The sequence below is a fragment of the Lentinus tigrinus genome, assembly GCF_003813185.1.
Source record: "Lentinus tigrinus ALCF2SS1-7 unplaced genomic scaffold L226scaffold_78, whole genome shotgun sequence".
Lineage (NCBI taxonomy): Eukaryota > Fungi > Basidiomycota > Agaricomycetes > Polyporales > Polyporaceae > Lentinus > Lentinus tigrinus.
The window spans coordinates 32,395-50,849 of record NW_027137987.1 but is presented as its reverse complement, the minus strand read 5'-3'; the positions used below and the strand labels follow the sequence as shown (position 1 = coordinate 50,849).

The following is an 18,455-nucleotide window of genomic DNA, read 5'->3' as shown; positions in this document are numbered from 1 at the left end:
AACTTTAGTTCCCTTGCCCTTCACTTGCATGCCAGTGCACATTGACTCCCCAAGAGTTCGGACACTCAGAGCCCTAACTACGCTGTACGGTACTGCATGCTATCTCCTAAGTATCGTGGCAACACAGGCAGCCCTGACCACTGTACATGCAAGTACAGCACTGACGGACAGCGGGATGAGCATAAGAAAAGAATGATGACACTTCGGGCTCCATCCGGGGCCGAGACTGGATCTGCTTACCGTCACCGAACCCTTCGCTTTGCGCTTGACAGCCGAGCGTGCAGCGCCATCGCGGTTCGCAGCATGAGCGGTTCCCCTTCTCTCCCCCGTGTCCCATCCAAACACGCTCTCGCTCTCACCCTCCTTCCGCCGTCGCTCCCAGCCACATCCGCACAACACATCCTCTCAGCTTCACGCGGACGGCATTGTGTTCGCGTCCACAGCACCTCCCATAATCCATCTCATCTCTGCAACCGGGTCCCTGAGGAGCGGCTCAGCGACACATCTCGCACAGTCGCACATGCCAGCACGACAGACAGCCGGCTTGTCCCGCACTTCTCCTGCAACCGGCCCTACTCGAGGACGCGCGATGGCTGCTGTTGGTCACGCAACTCCCGTGCGATCCGTGACCTATGTTTCCCAATGCCCACCTCCTCTACGTCTCGTTCCTAGTCCGGTGAGTGGTACCAGCATGTCATCTCCGTGGTATGTACTCACCTGCTCGCAGAACGGTCAAGGTGCCTCACGAACGAGGCAACCAGTTTCTGTGGGCCTACCTACCGGACATCTTGTCCGAGCGGCCTCTGCTCCACGTCGTACTCGCTCGAGGTCGACTTCTTTGCATCGTGCCTGCTCCCGGATCGCAGCGGCGAAGCCATGTGCGATCTGTTGGTACTGCGAGGGACGAGGACGGCGCTGTCGCGGATGGTGAAGAGGAAGATGGGGAGCCTAACCCATCTTCACCCACGACACCCGGTGCGCTCAGCTCATTGCCGTCAGCCCACAGAACCCTGCTGACGACATTCCTGCTCGCCCGCGGACTTCCGAGTCTCATTCCATGTTCACGAGGGCCAGTACAGGCGATCAGTCGAGGCGACGATTCTAGGCCACGTGTTCAACTCGCCTGCGCAGTCGCAGTCGTCGCTCCACCACCTACGGCCTCAAACCCTTCTGAGATGCACGAACAGCAGTCTACTCTCCTCACATGGTCGCACTCCGGTCGAGTCTCAGCTTCTGCATCCAACGCGACTGTCGCACCGGCCAGGACACAGCGGCGGCCGTCGACGTCTCCTGGGCCGAGCACCGCTCCTGCGACCAAAGCTTCCCTCCGCCACCCCTGCCTCAGCCGCCTTCTGCGTCTTCGCACTCGCATTTCCTCCCGCATCCCATTCATAACGCTCACGTCAACCCAACGCTTACTCGTGCAGATCCTTGTCCTTGAGGTTCGTCGAGGACGACGACGCGGATGTCTTCGATGCGGACGCCAGGGAGTTCCTCTCCGGACCAGGAGCGGTAGCCAATGGAGGATGGAGAGCGTGAACGCACCGGGGACGGGACGAGGGACGCCTCAGTCTTGGGGACTGCGCCAGATGCAGGGCGAGGACTGGGGATGCAACCGCTGGCGAAGGTGTCGCCGCAGGAGACGGCAACGCGAGTCCGCCGTCCTTGGCCATCTCGTGCTCGATCTCTGCCTCGGACATCATTGTCGACGCGACGCCTTCATCAATGATATCTCGCGAATCTGAGGTGAGTGTCAGTACGACGTATATGTCATGCTCGGCGGGAGGACGGACATCTAACGGAAGAGGTCTCCAGACGTACCTTCCAGCCTGAGGCTGGACCTACCGCGTGCGCCCTGTGTTCAAGTGGGTGCGACGGGGGAAACTCTTCAATCTCCTCTTCGGCGTCCCGGACATCATCCAATGCTACCGAGAGCTCCTCCAGCCGAGATGAACGCGTAGTCCAATCCTCCAGGGCCGTGAGCAGCTGGTCGCGCTCAGAAACAGCTAACGAGAGTTTCTCCGAGAGTCAAATGTACACATCACTCCGGCAACGTCAAGTCTGCCCGGAATGCCAGCGCAGAAGCCATACTCACCTTCACGCGGCCGTACACGACACTGGCAAGGTACGTGCTCGTTCTGGATGTGGTTTGAGTCATTGCTGAGCCGCTGGTCGCAGGAAATTTGAAGACTCAGGACGCACCTTTCCGGGACAAGGTGTCGGGTGAGAGCGGCCGCGAGCGTAGTCGGAGCTAGCGGGGTAAGTCGTCAGACTTACTGCCACGCGTCGTCCGCGCCGGGGCAAGAGTCAGTCACGCAACGCTGAAGATAAGTGACCGTCCGCACTCCAAACGAGCTTACTGAATGAGTCTGTTTGCAGACGAAACGCGGAGCCAGGAGCGAGCCGGCTGCGCGACACCGGGATGAGGATGGTAACTTGTCAAGATGTGCTTACCTCCGTGCCCTAATCCACTTCTGACATCCATCGCACGTCGTGCACAAGCTGCGCCCGTCTCCCCGAGTTGGTCGCGTGAAGTCTTCAAGGCAGGTTGCAGATCTCGCTTGACTGCATGCAAGCGGGTAGGAGACGGTATGTGACAAACTTACCTTGTTGTCCTAGTGCCAGCTCTGATCGCATTCCCTCCCGTATTCCGCCACCTCCGCCCTCTCCACAAGCCGCACCCAGAGTCCGTCGCATGAAGTCTTCAAAGCCGGGTGCTAGCGAGAGTCGAGATCTCGGGACTGTCAGACGAGTAGATACAAAAGCTGACGCACAGCCGTGAACGAGAGGCGAGAGGGTGAGTGCGCGAGAGTCGAGCACCGCATGCTCGGCAAGAGCGGATACAAGCACCCGAGGCTCGGAAGGTTCCCGGGTAACCTCACGCTGGTGCGCGCGCGTGTTCTGACGCTTTCGCAGCTTCTCTCCGCCGGAGTGGCTCTTTTTATCTCTGCGCATCGTGTTACCATCGAAATATATCGAGTAAATTCCTGTCCAGCCTTGACCGTGGTCGACTTGTGTGTACTACATACATGTACTGCAGTGAATACATCTCGCCTCTCGAACCCTCCGCAAGTCCTTCGAGTCCTCCGGGCCCCGAGTTCTCTTGTGCCCTCGATCCTGTGCCCTCGAGTCCTCCCACCACGTCTCCTCGAAGTCGCTCTCCGGGAGCTATCCTCCGCAGAAGTGCGCCCAGGGTGTCCTCCGCAGAAGTGCGCCCAGGGTATCCTCCACAGAGGTGCTCCCCGGGAGCTATCCTCGAAGCTCCCCGGGAGGTATCCTCCTCAGAACTTCACCAGAGGCAGCTGATCGATCTGGAAGATCTTTTCCCGCCAAACACACCGAGCCGCAAGCGACGCCGCTCCACCATGTTCGCGCTGTAGGTGTCTCCAACAAAATATATTTGTTCTACCTACTACAGACCTGTCCCGCACACGCCCCTCGCCGAATGAACCGCACACCTCGGCCGTGCTCGGTGATTGAGGGATGGGAGACAAGGCAGAGTCGCGGAGGCCGCCGTGTAAGGGGATCATGGGAGTCATGAGCGGCGACGAGCGCGGATGAGAAGAGATGGAAGGGGACACAGCAGGGAGCATGTTAGGAGATAAGATGATAGTTGCGCTGCGGGGCCCTTGGGAGGTCGCACTTCGCGCAGAGACGTCTGACGAGGAGCGGCTTCGAGCATTCGGAGTCGAGCTGGAAGCGTTAATGTCGATGTGTGTTGGCGCGCCACCGCGCTGGAGACGGTGTTGCGAGGACGAGTCGTGTCCGTTATGGTCGCGGTCGCGGGCGCGACGAGCGGCTTGGCGCTGTTCTTCGCGAATGAAGCCATAGAAGAGGTTGCGGAGGACCCACTTCCCGATGTTGACTAAGATACGAAATCAGCAACAAGCGAAGCAGCATGCAACGGGCCACTCACGTCGTGCTTCCTCGCTGAACTGCCTCTCCGGACCGTACCCAGCCTCGTCCGCGTAGATCTCCGCCTCGAAGCACTTCTCGTTCAGATGAACAGTCAAAACACCAGTCTTGGTATCGAGCGACGACCACGACGACACGACCGCCTCTCCCTCGATCCGCTCGCGGACGGTCTCAAGCGCTTCCCTCGGACTTCTATGCCTTTCCGTCACGCTCCTCCCATCAGCACTTCCGCCCGCCACACTCACGCTCTGATCGCTACCGCAAAAGCTCGCAGCGGCGACCTCCTCGCTAGTGAACCAACCTAGGCACGCTCCGCGCACGACGTCCCACACAGCGACCTCTCCCGCAGTATCGACGGTGAGCGCATGCACGCGATCGTTCAGCATCACGCACCGGACGAGTCCATGGTCCCCATGGATGACCTCATCTGGGTCCAGCCGCAGCGGAATCGCGTCGGCAGCGACCTCCCGAACATCATACGCCGCCCTCGACCGGGGTGTCGCCTGGATAGTCATGTTCTCCTCAGGGCGCGTGCGCGAGTGGATCGTATCGCTGCGCATGGGGCTCTGCGAGCGAGGGCCGCCAGACTGGGCAAAGATATTCTGCACGGGCGAGCGCACCATCCTCGGAACGCTGAGCACCGACGCCGCCGAGTACAGTGTCGCGATTTCTGGGTCGTGCCCGCGTAGTGACGGGGCGAGCATCCCGCCGAATCCAGCGTCGTTTGGTGATGTCAGGCGGACGAGACTCTCGAAAGGGATACCGTACCAGGTCTGCTCTCCTTCGAGGTCAGGATCGATCTCGAGGTCAGCGATGGCGCTCGCAGTCGCAGAGATCGCGGACGGCGTGAGAGACACGCGATGAGCCTTGGATGCCAGAGGGCCGGTGCTCCCTTCCCGAGTGATAGATGTCGACCGCATAGGCGACTTTGCGCGGGAGCCAGAGAGATCAAGTGAGTCGCGCTTCCGCTGCATGTAGTACTCCCGAGCAGACTCGACTGGGGGTGGAGATGAGACTGAGCTCTCGAACGTGCCCTCTGCGCTGAGCGCGGCGGCACGTACAGCTCGCCGTGGTGGCACCTGCCAGCGCTTGATGCTAGAGCTTCCAGAAGCCGTCCAGAGGAGGTTGTCGTCCATCGCGACGATCTTGTTAATCCCTTCTGAACCAGACGTGCCTGGCCGGTCCGACCCGGAGTCCTGGCAGAGCACGATACACTCGCCCTCGGAGACGTCTGCGCAGCCCTCGACGTCGACCTTGCACACCAAGCCAGAGCGGTCGCCAGAGTAGAAGACCTCGAGCGCGGGATGTGACGAGAACAGGGACCAGACAGACTCGGTGTGGTGCGTGAACGTGTGCAGGCAGCGCTGAGAGGACAGAGACCAGAGCTTGATGGATGCTGCAAACGCGTCAGCTCGCATCTTTCTCGCTTGGACGGGTACGCACCATCTGCTGATCCTGTGAGCAACTGGGTGGGAGTCAGACACGTCCACTCGACGCTGGAGAGCACTCACGTATTTGGCGTCCTCGGAAATGAGGATGGCACGAATATTGTCCGTGTGGCCGACGAGCTTCGCGATGCGCTTGCCCGATCTCGGATCCCACATCCTGATAACGCGCTCTGGAGAGCCGGACGCGATGACGGAGCCGTACGGGTCGGTGGCTAGGGCGTAGATGGACGCTTTTGGGCCTGCGGCCTCTGGCGGGTGTAGAGTGATCAGCGGCTCGGTCTTGGCAGTAGCGGACGCCAAGTCCCAGAGCTTGATCGTGCGGTCGAACGAGCCGGACGCGAACCACTGCTGTTCACGGCTACACAACGTGAGACGACTGGGGAGAGAGGTGGGATTGGACTCACCAGTATGTTAGGCAGCGAACGTAGTCGGTGTGGGTGCCTATGATGGTAGGCTCGTGAAGGGGAGTAGACTGTCCGTGGGCGTGGGGCGACCAAGCCCGGATCGTACCGTCGGACGAAGCTGATACGACTAGAGTATGCTGTTAGTCAGGCTTAGCGGCGAAAAATAGAGGACGCACGGGTTTGATTATAATTACACAGTAATATATCGTTGATCCAGTCCGGGTGCATCTGGACGGCTTGACGGAAGTGCGTCGTTGGTGGATGCGACTGGCGAAGAGACGTGGTCAGGTTCACGCAGAGACGGGACGGTCGGAACTGGACTAGAATGACGAAGTGCAAAACAGCAAAAAAAAGGGCGTAGCGTGCTCGTATGTGCGCCAGCCACAAACCGGATCGCAGAGGGCTGCATCTCGTTCCGACGTGCCAGAAAGTCAGCGGGGAACCTCCGCCAGTATCTGCCACCTGCTGCGCGGTCATGGACAGCATGTCGCTTGCTACTGCCTGTCCGCACATCACATTCTCATCTGTCCGGCCCTCCGCGTACTGGGCCACGAAGCATTCCTCTCCCGCTTTCATATCGCGCTGCACATCAGTGAGCTTTCGCCGCCAGCAAAAGCGCTTATCTGGCGCGAGTTCCTGGTGAAATGGGGCATCGTACAAAAGGGTGTGAACAACGTGTTTCTCGCGAAGCTCGCCACGCGCGAGTGACGAGCGGACGGACCCTGCCGATAACACCAACCCATACAGTACACTTGGTCAACGGTTCCAGTTCATATGATCGTCCAGTGGGTTGGTGGGACTGCCAGGGTGCGCCTCGGGCTACAGCTGCGGCGGCCAACGGGGAGAGGCATATGGACGGGTCACAATACTGCCAATATTACGGCCCTATGACTCGCACGGTGCACGGGACGAGCGAGTCGCCGAACAAGACTTTCCGTGAGAGCTCAGAGGACGAGACGTGTGCACCGTCTCGCGAAGCATCGACGAAGGTGAACGCGACCTCATACACATCAACGAACGTGTACACCACGCAATATGCGTTGACACGTTGCTCGTCACGATGAGTCCACGACGGAGGGGTGCTTCCGGAACGATCCCAGTAGTGCGTGCTCTGCACAAGCCCTCGCCGATGTCAGTTGCTCGAACGCTTTGAGCGCAGGGTTGCCCCGGCCACTGACCCCAGTCTTCAGTCAGCTTTCGAGTTCAACTGCACCGTGGCAAGTGTCGAGTGCCAGCGAACACTCTTAGCGTGGCGAGAACACCCGATCGACCACCGATCAACCAGGAACTCTGTCTCGTGGACAGTCCGCCCGAACGCCCGCTGGAATCGTAGGCTAGCAAATGCAACAAGCAAATGCAATGGGATGGCGCGCGACGAGGGGCGCAAGAGGGCGGAATGCGCGCGCGCGTTACAAGGAATGGCAGGAGACTGGGCTCGAGGCCAGTCCGGTTGAGCAAACGGTCTGCCTGACAGCGGCTCGTTCATCTTACTGTCTGCGCGTTGTAGTAATTGACCGGTCGCTTCGTTGGAGCGTCCGGCTCACTGTCCTTTGTCCGGCAGACTGTCCGTCGAATTGCCCGCGTGATCATGACGACCTGCCAGTACGGCACACCTGGCCGAGGATACTGGTCATAGAACAACAGTCGCACCGCACCTCTCAGTACGTGCGGGGTGCAAAGCATACGACGTCGAGCCGTCCCAAACGAGTACGTGCGGGGTGCAAAGCATACGACGTCGAGCCGTCCCAAACGCCTTCAGCGCAGGATCATCTGTGCGTCCGGATGGGTCGAAGACCTTCAGCCTCAGGGCTCGCTGTCCCGGCAGGCAGGGGATACTTCGTACAGCTGCACATCATCTGCGCGTTCAAGTGGTCACTCGACCATATTCTTGAAGCATTCGGCTCAGTATCCGGCAGACCGTCCGTAGTACTATCTGCCGGACAAACCTCGCAGTTCCTCAGCGAAGCACGGACTGATAGCGCAGAATCGCATAGAAAGATATGAAGATATACACGAATAAGACATACCTTGAGAGCATGATACGCGTCCATGTCGGTCTCCCACTGTTCCTCGTAGGGTATCGCGCTGTCTTGGGGTATCCGGCGCCGTGTCTTGCCTGTGACCTCGCCCAAGACGTCGCCGTCGCTGCGATACTCGTCGCCCTCCTCCGCCTCCTCCTCGATGATGTCGTCCGCCCAGTTCGTCATGACCTCCCACCGCCGCAGACTCTGCCCGGCAACGCCATATCGCTGCGCGCGACGCTTCATGGGGATGCCCAGGTCCCAGGAGATAACGAGTCCATCGCGACCGCCGGTGTACAGGATCCCTTCGGGAGCCGCGCGACCGACGAGCTGCGTCGACGTGTCCAGAGCAAGACATGAGACCCCCAGACGATGTCGAGGATGCTGCGCCCACCGGGGCGTGGCGGGTGGAGGAGTGACAGTGTGCAGCCCGGGGAGGAGCAAGGGTCCGACAGAGCCGTTACGAGGAATGCCGTGAGGAGGAAGTTGGAGGCGCGGAGGCGGGTCGGAAGGTGGAGGGATCACATACGATACTCTGCGCCGCGCTGGCGCCATCGAGCTCGACGTGCAGAGTAGTCTCGTCGCCGTTCAAGGCAGCGAGCAGCACAAGCTGCGCGCCCTCGGGCCCGAAGCACGTGTAACCTCTCACGCGACAGCTGTGAGCCGGGAGTTCGAATCCCCGTGTCTGACTTCTCAACATGTATTGAACTTGCGCTCTCATCGGGGGGGCTTCTTGCGCCCATCAGTATTCACGTTGTAATTAGGTGTAACTCTAAATTTTTGCAATTCAGTATGTCGACGCCTACGCGCACACTGCAGGCCATCTCGAGCCAATTACCATCCGGGTAAAGCCGTCGCCTTTGGTACCCGACTCGAGCGTCTGTGGGATAACCAACTTGAACCTCGACTGCTCCGACGTGTCCTGCTTCTCCGCTGCAAGTCTCCCCGTTTCACTCTGGTATCTGTCTGCGGGCTTGACATAATGCCTCTATTATAGTTAACTGCCCTTCGGTACTAACTTGTAAGGCCCGCAGTTTGTTCTTCAACAGGCTCTCGCGAGGGCCGCAAGTAATCATGAGTGGAGAAACGTCTGTAAGTATCGAAATTTGGGGTATTTACGATGCACTGGCTCTTGGCCATCCGGTAATTTGAAGGCCACAAACCATTCCGACACGATGGGACCTCTCATTACCGACCGGGTTGAACCGAGCAGAAGGCTCAGCTAGAACCTCGCCGATCACGTACAGTCTGAGCGAGACGAATATTCATGCTGGAACAGTCATGGCGAGCCATTCCATATCAATTCGTTCCCGTTTCTTCCTACCCTTACATACAAAGATTTCGACTTCATTCTGACGAGAATACTCCAAGTCGAATCACATCTCGAACTTGACCTCCAGCATCGAGCGACATTCCCACCGCTCACACCCCAGGTCCAGGTACAAGAGTAGGGACGCAAACCTGCAAGTACGAAGGTCAGCGCTCACAAACCTAACCGCGGAACGACAGATGGCACTCACAGCAAACGCAGTGCTCGCCACGCAATGATACACCACGTCAATGTCGACGGCCAGTGCACCAACATTAGCCTGGAAGCTAGTGCGGCACGTCGCTGTGCGTCTGACACACAGCAGTGGCAACGCACTTCCTCACGCAGAACTAGAATCGCCGAAGCGCGGTAGTGTGAGCCTCGAGGATTGTCTCACTAGCGTACTAGTAGAGCGAAGCTTACCCCGTAAGTATGCCCTGCCAGGGTGATGTGGGGGCACGTGCAGCTCGGGCCGCAATCGGTGTCTATTGTGCACTGCGTGCCGAGGGTGCAGGCCGTCTGGCGTAGTTCTAGGGAGTCCGGCGTGGCGGCGACACTGTGGACGGTAGGGGCTACAACCGCGAGGTATACGAGTTCAAGCTTTGTTAAACGCATTCTGGAAAGAAGGCATGGGAGGGGAAGTCAGAAACGCGGTGAGCTCATGAGTGGTGAGTAGGGTGTCGTGCTTACTAGGCTGAGGGTTGGATACACTTCCTGCAGCGGATGCGAGTCGCTCGACCAGCTTTTGTGCTGAACAGAAGCGCCTAGTAGGTCACGGATCCAAAACGGGATGAAAGTTCTGCACACCAGTTCCACAGATTCGTATCCAATACATTCATTCATCCCGAGGTAAACCGCCCGCACCCGGGGTACGTGTCTCAAGTCTAATGTACTCGGAAACGGCCGTGAAATGGCTGACACCACAGACAGCCCGCGCAAGCTCCGCGAGTGCGATTAACCCAACTCCGGTGCGTGTGTCGTAATCATTCCTACATACATGAGCCTAGAAGCTCGGGATAGTCGGCATGAAATTGTTTAGCCACCACCGTCAGGTCAGTAGCGAGAGGTTATATCACTGAGCCCCGGATTCCAGGCTAGTGGTCCTTCAAAGACCCTCTCTAGAGGTCCGCAGTCTCAGCTTGCCCTCGTCGTCGTTGCGCATGCTCCCGTGGCAGGGCTGCAGCAACTTGGATGAGCGAACTTTTGGCATGACGTTGATATGGAATTCGGCGAATCCCTTATGTCGTAGCTATAAATGTCTTGTGATCTCCTATGTATAGCGTGCAGCTAGAACGGGAACGACTCACATCTTTTACCCGAGTGGAGCGAGAATTCTGAATGGCCTTCAGTGGCCCCGAGCCTCGACGTTCCAGTGGTAGCATATCAACGCGAATTGTGTAGTGCCCCGCTGAGAGTTCGTCCCCGACCCCTCTATGCAGTGTGTAACCCGATACCGTCTTTCCGACGGTGTTCCTCAGGCTGTCGTTGTCAGCGTGGTAGTTTAGAGGGAGGCTAAGTCAAGAAGAGGTCAGTGCACTCGGCGCCGCTTTGCAGCATCCGGAAGATGCCGCCATGCCACGCGAGACGGGCGTTTAGTAACCATGAGGTGGTGACGCTGGTCGCCGTGAACTCTTCCGCCACGATGAGCGACTTACTACGACGGGTCCCCGCTGACGGTGTGCATGAGGACTGTAGGACGCGGGCGAAAGGTACATCTATGAGTCAACTTAACGTCTAAGTGCACTGACCGTTGGATTCTATCCAAGAAAATTGTCACCCACGTCCGCACCATCGCGAGTCGCGACCCACGATTGACCGACTATCGAAGATGCACTTTGCCACGCTGTCTGGTCCAAGTCGCGCACGTTTGCACGGGAAGACAACATGACTCATCTTAGGTACGTCGAGACTCATGAACTGGACAGACTTCGATGTCGAGGCCGACACTATCTCCCCCTTCCTTCTTCTCCTCCCGGCTGATGCCCGGACACGTTCTGTTCCCCTCACGGCTTGTCAGCATATGGCACAAGCTTGCTTTGGAACATTGTTCAGGACATCTCGCTGCACGTGCGCCCTGTAAAGGTGAGCCCCGTGAAAACTCTCAGGAATACACGCATGGACTGATCGGATCTACTTTTAGATACCTCGCACCCCCTGCTGACGCCGCAGTATATATGGCTCCCGTTGTGCGAGACGAACACATAGTCTACCATTCCATCGACACGGATTCGTCATGGCACGTCTCGCCAACATACTCTCGGTGCTTGGTGCGGCTCTGTGTGTACGGGCTTGGGGAAACCTGGGCCACGAAACGGTTGGGTACGTCGGGCACATTAACCTTGTGGTTACTGAAGTCCTGAAAATTTGTCACAGCTTCGTCGCCGAACAGGTTTGTTCCGTGACTCCGATACTCGTAGGTTCCGCCTGACGGACATCTCCAGTTTCTCGCACCCAAAGCCGCTACGTTCGTGCACTCGACCCTGAATGCGACTTGGAACTTCTCTCTCGGCCCCGCCGCTATCGTGAGTGTCCCATACTCAACATCATCTCTTATCTACTGAATACTGGCGCGGTTTACAAGTGGGCCGATCAAGTGAAGGGCGAAGCTGCGTTCAAGTGGTCGGCGGACCTCCACTTCGTGGACGCTGAAGGTCGGTCGTCGCGATCCTCTCCTACTTCACGTATTCTCACTCCTTCTGCAGACTCTCCCATGACGGGCTCCTGCTCAGTCAACGAGAAGCGTGATTGCGGGGATGGGGAGTGCATCCGTAAGCCGTGTATGTCCCATCTCGTTCTCGCAGGAGGGACTGAGGTGTTGTCTAGTGACGGCAATTGCGAACTACACCACGCGCGTCGTGAATACCAAACTGCCCAAGGAGCAGATCCTGGAGGCCCTGCTGTTCATCGGTACGTGCCCGCTTCTAGCTATGATAGAACGTTGCACTGACTGCCGAGACCGTGGACTAGATCACGTACGCGTAGGGCTGTCTGTTCAATGAATCCACGAGTCTGACCACGCTGCATTGGTAGTTCATCGGTGACATTGGCCAGCCACTGCACGTCGAGGTATGTCCGCCTACCTGGAGTCATGCCAGGCATTTCTGACGGTTCAATAGGCAATTGAGGAAGGTGGTAACGGTATATCTGCGAAGTGTTCCGGAGAGTCTTCCACGAACCTGCACGCGGTACGCAGTCTCTGTCTCCGAATGTGGTTACACCGGTAGCTAACATATCGATACTCTGTCAGGTCTGGGGTGAGCCGCTTCTCGTTGTCTCGGAAGGGAATATGCTAACTCCACTATAGATACCGGGATGGTCACCAAGCACATCGACCAGAGCCACGGGGGCACCCCGCAGCAGTACGCCAACGACCTCGTCGCTGAGATCAAGGTATTTACACGCATCTCACCCTCCCTATGTGTGATATCTCACTACTATGACTTGCCACAGACGGGCTCGTTCAAGTCAGAAGCAGCCTCCTGGATCAGCTGCTCCTCTCCGACCGAACCCTTGTCCAAGCGCTCTCCGCCAGGCGAGATCCTCGAGCGAGAGCTCAAGGCGCTCGTCAATGCCCACCACTCCCGGGCCGCGGAGGCGATCACTCCACTCGCGTGCCCGCTGGTATGGGCGGCCGAGTCTAATGCGTTCGATTGCGTACGTCCCTCACTCCCTTTCGCTCGCGCCGTACGCTGAGCTATTAATATGCCTTTCTATTGGGTTTTCAAAGTCGGTCGTGTTCGACTTCACGACTGGAGAGGACCTGTGCAGCGGGACCTACTTCGCGAAGGCGATCCCGGTGGTGAGTCATCGTCCGAAACACGTTCTCTCTCCGCATGGTATCTACTATCCGCTGACTTGTGTGCAGATCGATCTGCAGCTGGCGAAGCAGGGGTTCCGCCTGGCAGCGTGGCTGAACGTGTTGTTCGATGGAGCGACGAACTTACCCTAAGCAGACGGGCGACCGAGCATCTCTTCGTGGAAGAAAATCCTATGACGTGATACGAGACGTTGGCAGTGATCACTGTGCGAATTCATTGTAGGTTTGTGATGACAACACCTCGCGGCGGTGTGAAGCTCTAGTTCCGAGTCTGTTGTCGTAATGGGAGACTCTTCGGAGTCTTCGACGCTCTGACACGCTTCATGGAAGCTCGACCGTGATTCGTACAGTCAGCGCGCCGTTGGGATGCTCTGCCATACGTGAGTCGACACTGCACTCCCTGTTCAGCTTCGTCGACATCTCGGCGAAGTTGGAGAGAGGCGTAGCCACGTAGGGACGAAGCTGGTAAGTCTCGCAGTTCGTATGAAAGCAGTACCTCAAACGCCCTCCAGGATTCCGGCGTGAGGCGCTCCGTGTCAAGACGCATGGGAGTCACGCTATAGGTGTCCTGCCGTTACAGGCGCTACCGCAGCTGCAGCTTCTGAGAGCGATCTCGCAGGTATACGGACACGATGTTTCTCGGAACGTGGCGGCAAGCCGGATTTCGTACGTGAGAGTCTCTTTCAGCTCGACTGTTGGCTACCGCAGCTGCAGAGATGCAGACCCGCTCGACGGCGATCGCGGGCGCGGCTTCGTTATAAATGTAACTGCTCGCTATCACTGATTAGACATACCTCCCTCAATTTCACCATCCTCGCATCCGAGTCTCAATGTCTGCAACCCTCGGAAATATGTTTGGCAGGTGCGTCTCGTCCCAGTGCTAGGGTTGCCATCAGCTCATGCTTATGTCCTACCAGACGAAACAGGCGCAGTTCGGTAGGCCAGATCGAAATTGCCTTGCTTCCATGCTTGATCACTGACGTTCGTCGTCAGAATACTGGGGGCTCATCAAGCAACGGCTCACAGGATCCCGAACCTGACCCTGGCTTGCAGAACGGCCACCAAGGATCAAAGGAACAAGGTGGCTCACTGGGGGATAGCGAGTACGCGCGTAGGCGGAGAGAGCTTCTTGCCCTGGCGCGCTCCCTGAACAGACTCGGGTACGTGGTGTAGTCTCGACGCGCTGATCCAGTACTCATGTGATCCGCGCTCTCCAGGGCGGACGGGTTACTCGACATCCCCAGGATTGTCGTCATTGGGAAACAGTCGGGTGGGTTCCGCCGTCATCTTTCATAGCTGCCACGTACGCTGACTCGCAAGATAGCCGGGAAGAGCTCGCTCGTCGAGGCCGTCACCTGGGTCTGTCTCTCCTCCCTTCTCCATCTAGTAGATCGCCCGCTGAGGATAGCATTATAGATCAAAGTACCCCGAGATGCCGGTACTTGCACCAGGTGAGCTGCTAAATACAACCCGGGTCGTACTAGCTGACAAGGAGAACAGGTGCCCGATGGAATGCAATATCTCGACGGAAGCGACCCAATGGTCGTGCACCGTCTCTCTTAGACGCGATGGCATCGTGACGGGCGAGGAGTCGTTCAGCCCCGAGATTCGGAACAAGAATGAAGTTGAGCTGTGGATCCGACGGGCCCAAGCCGCAGTCCTCTGTCCCCACCTTTCCGTAGACACATTCAAGGGCAAGGGCCGAGACGAGATCAGGGCGCTCACGGACACGGAAAACGACCCCGAAGTTCTGTCGTTCACCAAGAGCAAGGTCGTCATCAATATTGACGACCCCGATGGCACGGACTTGTCCTTCGTGGACTTACCGGGTGCGTTCGCCTGTCGTTACTCGCAGAATCTGGGGCTTATGCGTTGAATATTCTAGGACTCATCGAGAATGACCGGACCGACGTGATTCAATTGGTCGATGACTTGACTCTAGAATACATCTCACCGTCTTCCACGATCATTCTAGTGACCGCGCCCGCAGACGGTATGTACATCACACTCTACTCGCACTCGAAACTTACCCGGGCCCCTTGGCAGATGAGATGGAGAACCAGAAAGCTATGCGGTTCGCAAGGGAGATGGACCCGGAAGGCAAACGCACGATCTGTGAGTCTCTCTTCACCGTCCTTGCCTCGATGTTCTCGTCTCATTAATGCCATCTCTCTCCAGGCGTCGTCACCAAAGCCGACATGGTGGACAGCGGGTCAAGCAGCAAGCGAAAGCTCTGGCAGGAGATATTCGAGGGGAAGAGCGACAAGCACCGGCTCAAGCTGGGATACTACGCAGTGAGGCTGCCAAAGGACGATGAGCGGGAACGCGGTATTGCTGCTCAAGAACTGCAAAGGATCGCGGACCAGGTCTTCAAAGTCGTCGCTCCGTGGAAGGATGTGGGCGGGCACCATCGTGAGCGTCTCGGAGTTCACGCCCTCGTGCGCGACCTGAGTCGGCTCCTGATGAAGCTCCTCGACGAAGCGTGAGTGCTATTACCGTCCTCCGTCATTGTTAGACAGAAACTCAACATCTGTACCCTGCAGAATTCCCAGGCTGCGTGAGCAGGCGAGCAACTTGCTCAAGCGCTGTCTGTGCGAGCTTGGCAATCTACCCCAGCTTCTGTCGGACGGCACTGCGGAGGTGGTCCAGTGGATCTCGAAGTTCTCCACCGACATGCAGGCCGTTGTGTACGGTCACAGCGAGGACAAGTCGTTCGTGCATGGCAGTCGGGACGCGTATCGAGCCCTCCGGTGGAAGATCCGTCGCACCGCCCCGGACTTCCGTCCTTTCGAGAAACCGGAGGACTACAGGGACCCCGGCGAGCCCGACTTCCAGAGGCAGGACGATGATCGCGCGGATCAGATGGACAGAAAGTACGCGATTGACGTAGACGAAATGACGCGACGGAAAACTCTGGTACTGGTCAAGGACGACGAGGACTTCATCAGCATCTGCGATGTCCGAGACATGATCAAGAAGTGAGCATAATAGTACTACTGTGTTCGACTCGATGACTGACGTCCGTCGCAGATGCACGGGCTGGGAGATCCTCCCGTACGTTCCCTACGAGGCCAACGTCCAGCTGATCAAGAGGTTCGTGAAGACGTGGACCACTCCTTCGCGCCAATGTTTCACCGAAGTCCAAGGCATTGTCGATGGAGTCCTCGACGGGCGGATCAAGGAACATTTTGACCGCTTTCCCCTGCTGAAGCAGCACGTAGCGTACGTGATATAGATTCACTATTACTACAGGCATATTAACTCTCCCCTTGTCAGACTTCTTCTGCGAGACCACCTAGAGGAGTCTGCCGGTCGCTGCACAGCAAAGCTCGACGAAGTCTTGAAACGAGAGGAACCTCCGTACTGGACCCAAAATGCCCATCATCTCGGAACGACATACGATCAATGGCTGGACCACTATCAGCGTGTATACGCTGGACGGTATCAGTATTCGCATGACTTCAGTCCATCGCCGTCGCCGACAGGTGCGCCGCATTTTCCTCACTACCAGTGTTTTTTGACCCCAGATATCACTCCAGCATACGAGCGGGACCGCGAAGAGGAAGCCGTCAAGGTCCTACGTACTATGACCAAGTACCGGCACATTGTGGTCGCAGATCTCCCTCGTATCCTGCATCCCGGCAATCATCGGGCTCCAACCGAGTTCGACGACGAGCTGAGGGTCATGGCCGGCGTCCGGAGTTACTTCCAAGTGGCTTACAAGGTGAGTTCCTTCGTTCTGTGGGTTCGCGTATCGGCGCTGATGTCTCCGCACTTTTTGCTCTTCAGCGCATCATAGACGTAGTGCCGAATACAATTCAGCGGGACCTGGTCGAAGGATTCGCCAACAGTATACAAGGGTACCTGCTCGAGAAGCTCGACATCGGCAGCGCGGACGCATCGCAACGCTTGCAAGAGCTAGTTGCTGAGGACCCTACGATCGCAGAGACCAGGAAGCGCCTTCTGGATAGACGTAGTAAGCTGGAGAAGATTAGAAGGGAGCTGGAAAACTTCAGGGTGTAGCATCCGTCCATCAGAGGGACGTCGGTCTGGTTTGCTCTTCCTACGTACGTCATTGCATCCTTCGTCTCCGTGTTTAATCTATTGCCGCAAGATCTCGCTCGCCATCCATGTTCTCCGTTAACGCCTCCTACCATATAGATGAGATTGTCTCTTTCCCCCTCGATCATCTGTCTCCCCACCTGTTTAGCCTCCGACGCAGCAAGTACTCCGATGAAGATCAAGTGCGAACTTTCCCTCCATCGTCAACATACACTATTTACATGCCTTGAGGTACCTGCCGGGGTCGTTTGCGCTCTTCAAAAGTGACGACGAGGCTACGTGTGATGCGCTAGCTCGTTGCTGGCTTGTTTTCGAGACTTCACGCGTCTCGTGAGTGCAACCCCGAGGATTTCTCATTTCTCAAAGGACATCGAGCTACCGGATACCGCAGCATCCCAACGAACCGCCGGAATCAGCCTGACTCGGGGCAATCGATACCGCCGATACATCACGACTCTCCTTCTCTTGCGCAACCGGGAGGATGGTGTCCGGCAACCTGAGCCTCTGGACAATCAGTACGAGTCCAATCCAGATATCCTAGAAATTCGCAACAGCGTCAGTCGGCGTCCGAAGATGAGCACCAGGAACGCGCGACGCACCAGAAGCGGGGTCACGAAGGCGTAAATGCCGCAGAAGAGGGCGTATAACCACAAAGGACTAGTCGAACTCAAGGCGTTGAATGAGCTCTGTGCGTATTGCAAGACCTGCGCAGCTCGGGTCAGTCACGGGCGTGTCCAATGCGGTGGAGAAGGTATGAGCGACGCACCGCCATGACCGCCGGGGGTATCGCGTACATAATGAGGAGCGACATGATCCATCCGTATCCCGCTTCCGTAGACCCCTTGAGAGTGTAGATGAGACTTTGCCGGTGTTTCCTGTGATGCGACAATATACACGTCAGAATGATTGGACGATAGTAGAATCGCGACGTGCACACGTACCAAGCCCATAGCGCCAGAACCACGAGCGCGACCTTGTGTGAGAGCCAGATAAACTTGCCGGTGGTGGGGTCTATCCCGCGAGGCTCGAAGAGCCTCATATGCCACGTCCGTTGCATACGTTCGCCGTTTTTCAGGATTATGTCCCCCGGAAAACAGGTTTCCTTCACGTGGAAGAGGGCAGAAACTACATGCAAGCACGGTCAGCGGGATGATCGCTTCAGGATACTCCGACAAAACGGTGTCTCACCGCAGGCTGCTAGGAAAGGAGCTACGACGGCGCCCTTCAGCACCTTCCCAGAAGTGAAATCAGGTAGGACGTGCAAGAGCAGGTAGGCGCAGAGCGTAGCCTCTTGAACTAAACCCTGTCACCAACACGGAGTGGTTATGTCACATCCCGTGCCCAAGTCCGCCCTGCCGCCTCTCCGACACAACCCCGACCCGACTACCCCTGAACTCCGCCCCCCTTTCCCGGCTAATACGTCACCACCCCTACTCCTTTCCCTCCTGCCTTATCCGGACTTCCGTCCGGACTCCGATT

The 18,455-nt window shown here is 57.5% G+C and overlaps 6 protein-coding genes across 6 annotated transcripts; 3 read left to right on the top strand and 3 right to left on the bottom strand.

Annotated features, from left to right (window-relative positions):
* Positions 1 to 485: 485 nt before the first annotated feature.
* Positions 486 to 2,036, top strand: L226DRAFT_369965 (uncharacterized protein). The gene is made up of 3 exons (XM_067674299.1): positions 486 to 676; positions 728 to 1,746; positions 1,816 to 2,036. The coding sequence occupies exons 1-2, from the start codon at positions 633 to 635 to the stop codon at positions 1,743 to 1,745; spliced, it is 1,062 nt and encodes a 353-aa protein (XP_067528580.1). The 5' UTR covers positions 486 to 632; the 3' UTR covers position 1,746; positions 1,816 to 2,036.
* A 336-nt stretch (positions 2,037 to 2,372) lies between these two features.
* On the bottom strand, positions 2,373 to 3,063 carry L226DRAFT_541083 (uncharacterized protein). The gene has a single exon (XM_067682002.1). The coding sequence runs from the start codon at positions 2,953 to 2,955 to the stop codon at positions 2,539 to 2,541; it is 417 nt and encodes a 138-aa protein (XP_067528579.1). The 5' UTR covers positions 2,956 to 3,063; the 3' UTR covers positions 2,373 to 2,538.
* A 218-nt stretch (positions 3,064 to 3,281) lies between these two features.
* L226DRAFT_517649 (WD40 repeat-like protein) lies at positions 3,282 to 8,373 on the bottom strand (the record flags this gene model as incomplete). The annotated part of the gene is made up of 7 exons (XM_067678520.1): positions 7,795 to 8,373; positions 5,944 to 6,034; positions 5,768 to 5,894; positions 5,427 to 5,721; positions 5,359 to 5,380; positions 3,917 to 5,311; positions 3,282 to 3,865 (listed from the first exon to the last, which is right to left on the bottom strand). Exons 1-7 carry the CDS (start codon positions 8,341 to 8,343, stop codon positions 3,282 to 3,284), a joined length of 3,063 nt encoding a protein of 1,020 aa, XP_067528578.1. The 5' UTR covers positions 8,344 to 8,373.
* A 2,915-nt stretch (positions 8,374 to 11,288) lies between these two features.
* L226DRAFT_541080 (nuclease Le1) lies at positions 11,289 to 13,155 on the top strand. The gene is made up of 14 exons (XM_067682001.1): positions 11,289 to 11,416; positions 11,471 to 11,486; positions 11,539 to 11,619; positions 11,679 to 11,748; positions 11,800 to 11,865; positions 11,921 to 12,004; positions 12,065 to 12,069; positions 12,128 to 12,163; positions 12,214 to 12,282; positions 12,345 to 12,351; positions 12,402 to 12,487; positions 12,548 to 12,751; positions 12,825 to 12,896; positions 12,963 to 13,155. Exons 1-14 carry the CDS (start codon positions 11,331 to 11,333, stop codon positions 13,044 to 13,046), a joined length of 966 nt encoding a protein of 321 aa, XP_067528577.1. The 5' UTR covers positions 11,289 to 11,330; the 3' UTR covers positions 13,047 to 13,155.
* Positions 13,156 to 13,744: 589 nt separating this feature from the next.
* Positions 13,745 to 16,937, top strand: L226DRAFT_576779 (uncharacterized protein; the record flags this gene model as incomplete). The annotated part of the gene is made up of 15 exons (XM_067685442.1): positions 13,745 to 13,776; positions 13,832 to 13,850; positions 13,908 to 14,074; positions 14,132 to 14,184; positions 14,239 to 14,273; positions 14,331 to 14,365; positions 14,415 to 14,743; positions 14,800 to 14,907; positions 14,961 to 15,029; positions 15,093 to 15,396; positions 15,458 to 15,892; positions 15,945 to 16,136; positions 16,191 to 16,399; positions 16,454 to 16,638; positions 16,704 to 16,937. The coding sequence occupies 15 exons, from the start codon at positions 13,745 to 13,747 to the stop codon at positions 16,935 to 16,937; spliced, it is 2,406 nt and encodes an 801-aa protein (XP_067528576.1).
* Positions 16,938 to 17,323: 386 nt separating this feature from the next.
* On the bottom strand, positions 17,324 to 18,270 carry L226DRAFT_617784 (uncharacterized protein). The gene is made up of 5 exons (XM_067687085.1): positions 18,165 to 18,270; positions 17,918 to 18,101; positions 17,743 to 17,851; positions 17,576 to 17,680; positions 17,324 to 17,513 (listed from the first exon to the last, which is right to left on the bottom strand). Exons 2-5 carry the CDS (start codon positions 18,031 to 18,033, stop codon positions 17,352 to 17,354), a joined length of 492 nt encoding a protein of 163 aa, XP_067528575.1. The 5' UTR covers positions 18,034 to 18,101; positions 18,165 to 18,270; the 3' UTR covers positions 17,324 to 17,351.
* Positions 18,271 to 18,455: the final 185 nt, after the last annotated feature.

What these genes read in the sequence shown, in the direction of transcription:
- L226DRAFT_369965 (XM_067674299.1), top strand. Translation starts at nt 633, where the DNA reads ATGTTTCCCAATGCCCACCTCCTCTACGTCTCGTTCCTAGTCCG. An exon ending in TACGTCTCGTTCCTAGTCCG is followed by an intron (nt 677 to 727) that starts GTGAGTGGTACC and finishes ACCTGCTCGCAG; the next exon opens with AACGGTCAAGGTGCCTCACG.
- L226DRAFT_541083 (XM_067682002.1), bottom strand. Translation starts at nt 2,955, where the DNA reads ATGCGCAGAGATAAAAAGAGCCACTCCGGCGGAGAGAAGCTGCGAAAG.
- L226DRAFT_541080 (XM_067682001.1), top strand. Translation starts at nt 11,331, where the DNA reads ATGGCACGTCTCGCCAACATACTCTCGGTGCTTGGTGCGGCTCTGTGT. An exon ending in CTCTCGGCCCCGCCGCTATC is followed by an intron (nt 11,620 to 11,678) that starts GTGAGTGTCCCA and finishes GCGGTTTACAAG; the next exon opens with TGGGCCGATCAAGTGAAGGG. An exon ending in TCGCGAAGGCGATCCCGGTG is followed by an intron (nt 12,897 to 12,962) that starts GTGAGTCATCGT and finishes ACTTGTGTGCAG; the next exon opens with ATCGATCTGCAGCTGGCGAA.
- L226DRAFT_617784 (XM_067687085.1), bottom strand. Translation starts at nt 18,033, where the DNA reads ATGCAACGGACGTGGCATATGAGGCTCTTCGAGCCTCGCGGGATAGAC. An exon ending in TACCCCCGGCGGTCATGGCG is followed by an intron (nt 17,681 to 17,742) that starts GTGCGTCGCTCA and finishes CGAGCTGCGCAG; the next exon opens with GTCTTGCAATACGCACAGAG. An exon ending in CCTTCGTGACCCCGCTTCTG is followed by an intron (nt 17,514 to 17,575) that starts GTGCGTCGCGCG and finishes GCGAATTTCTAG; the next exon opens with GATATCTGGATTGGACTCGT.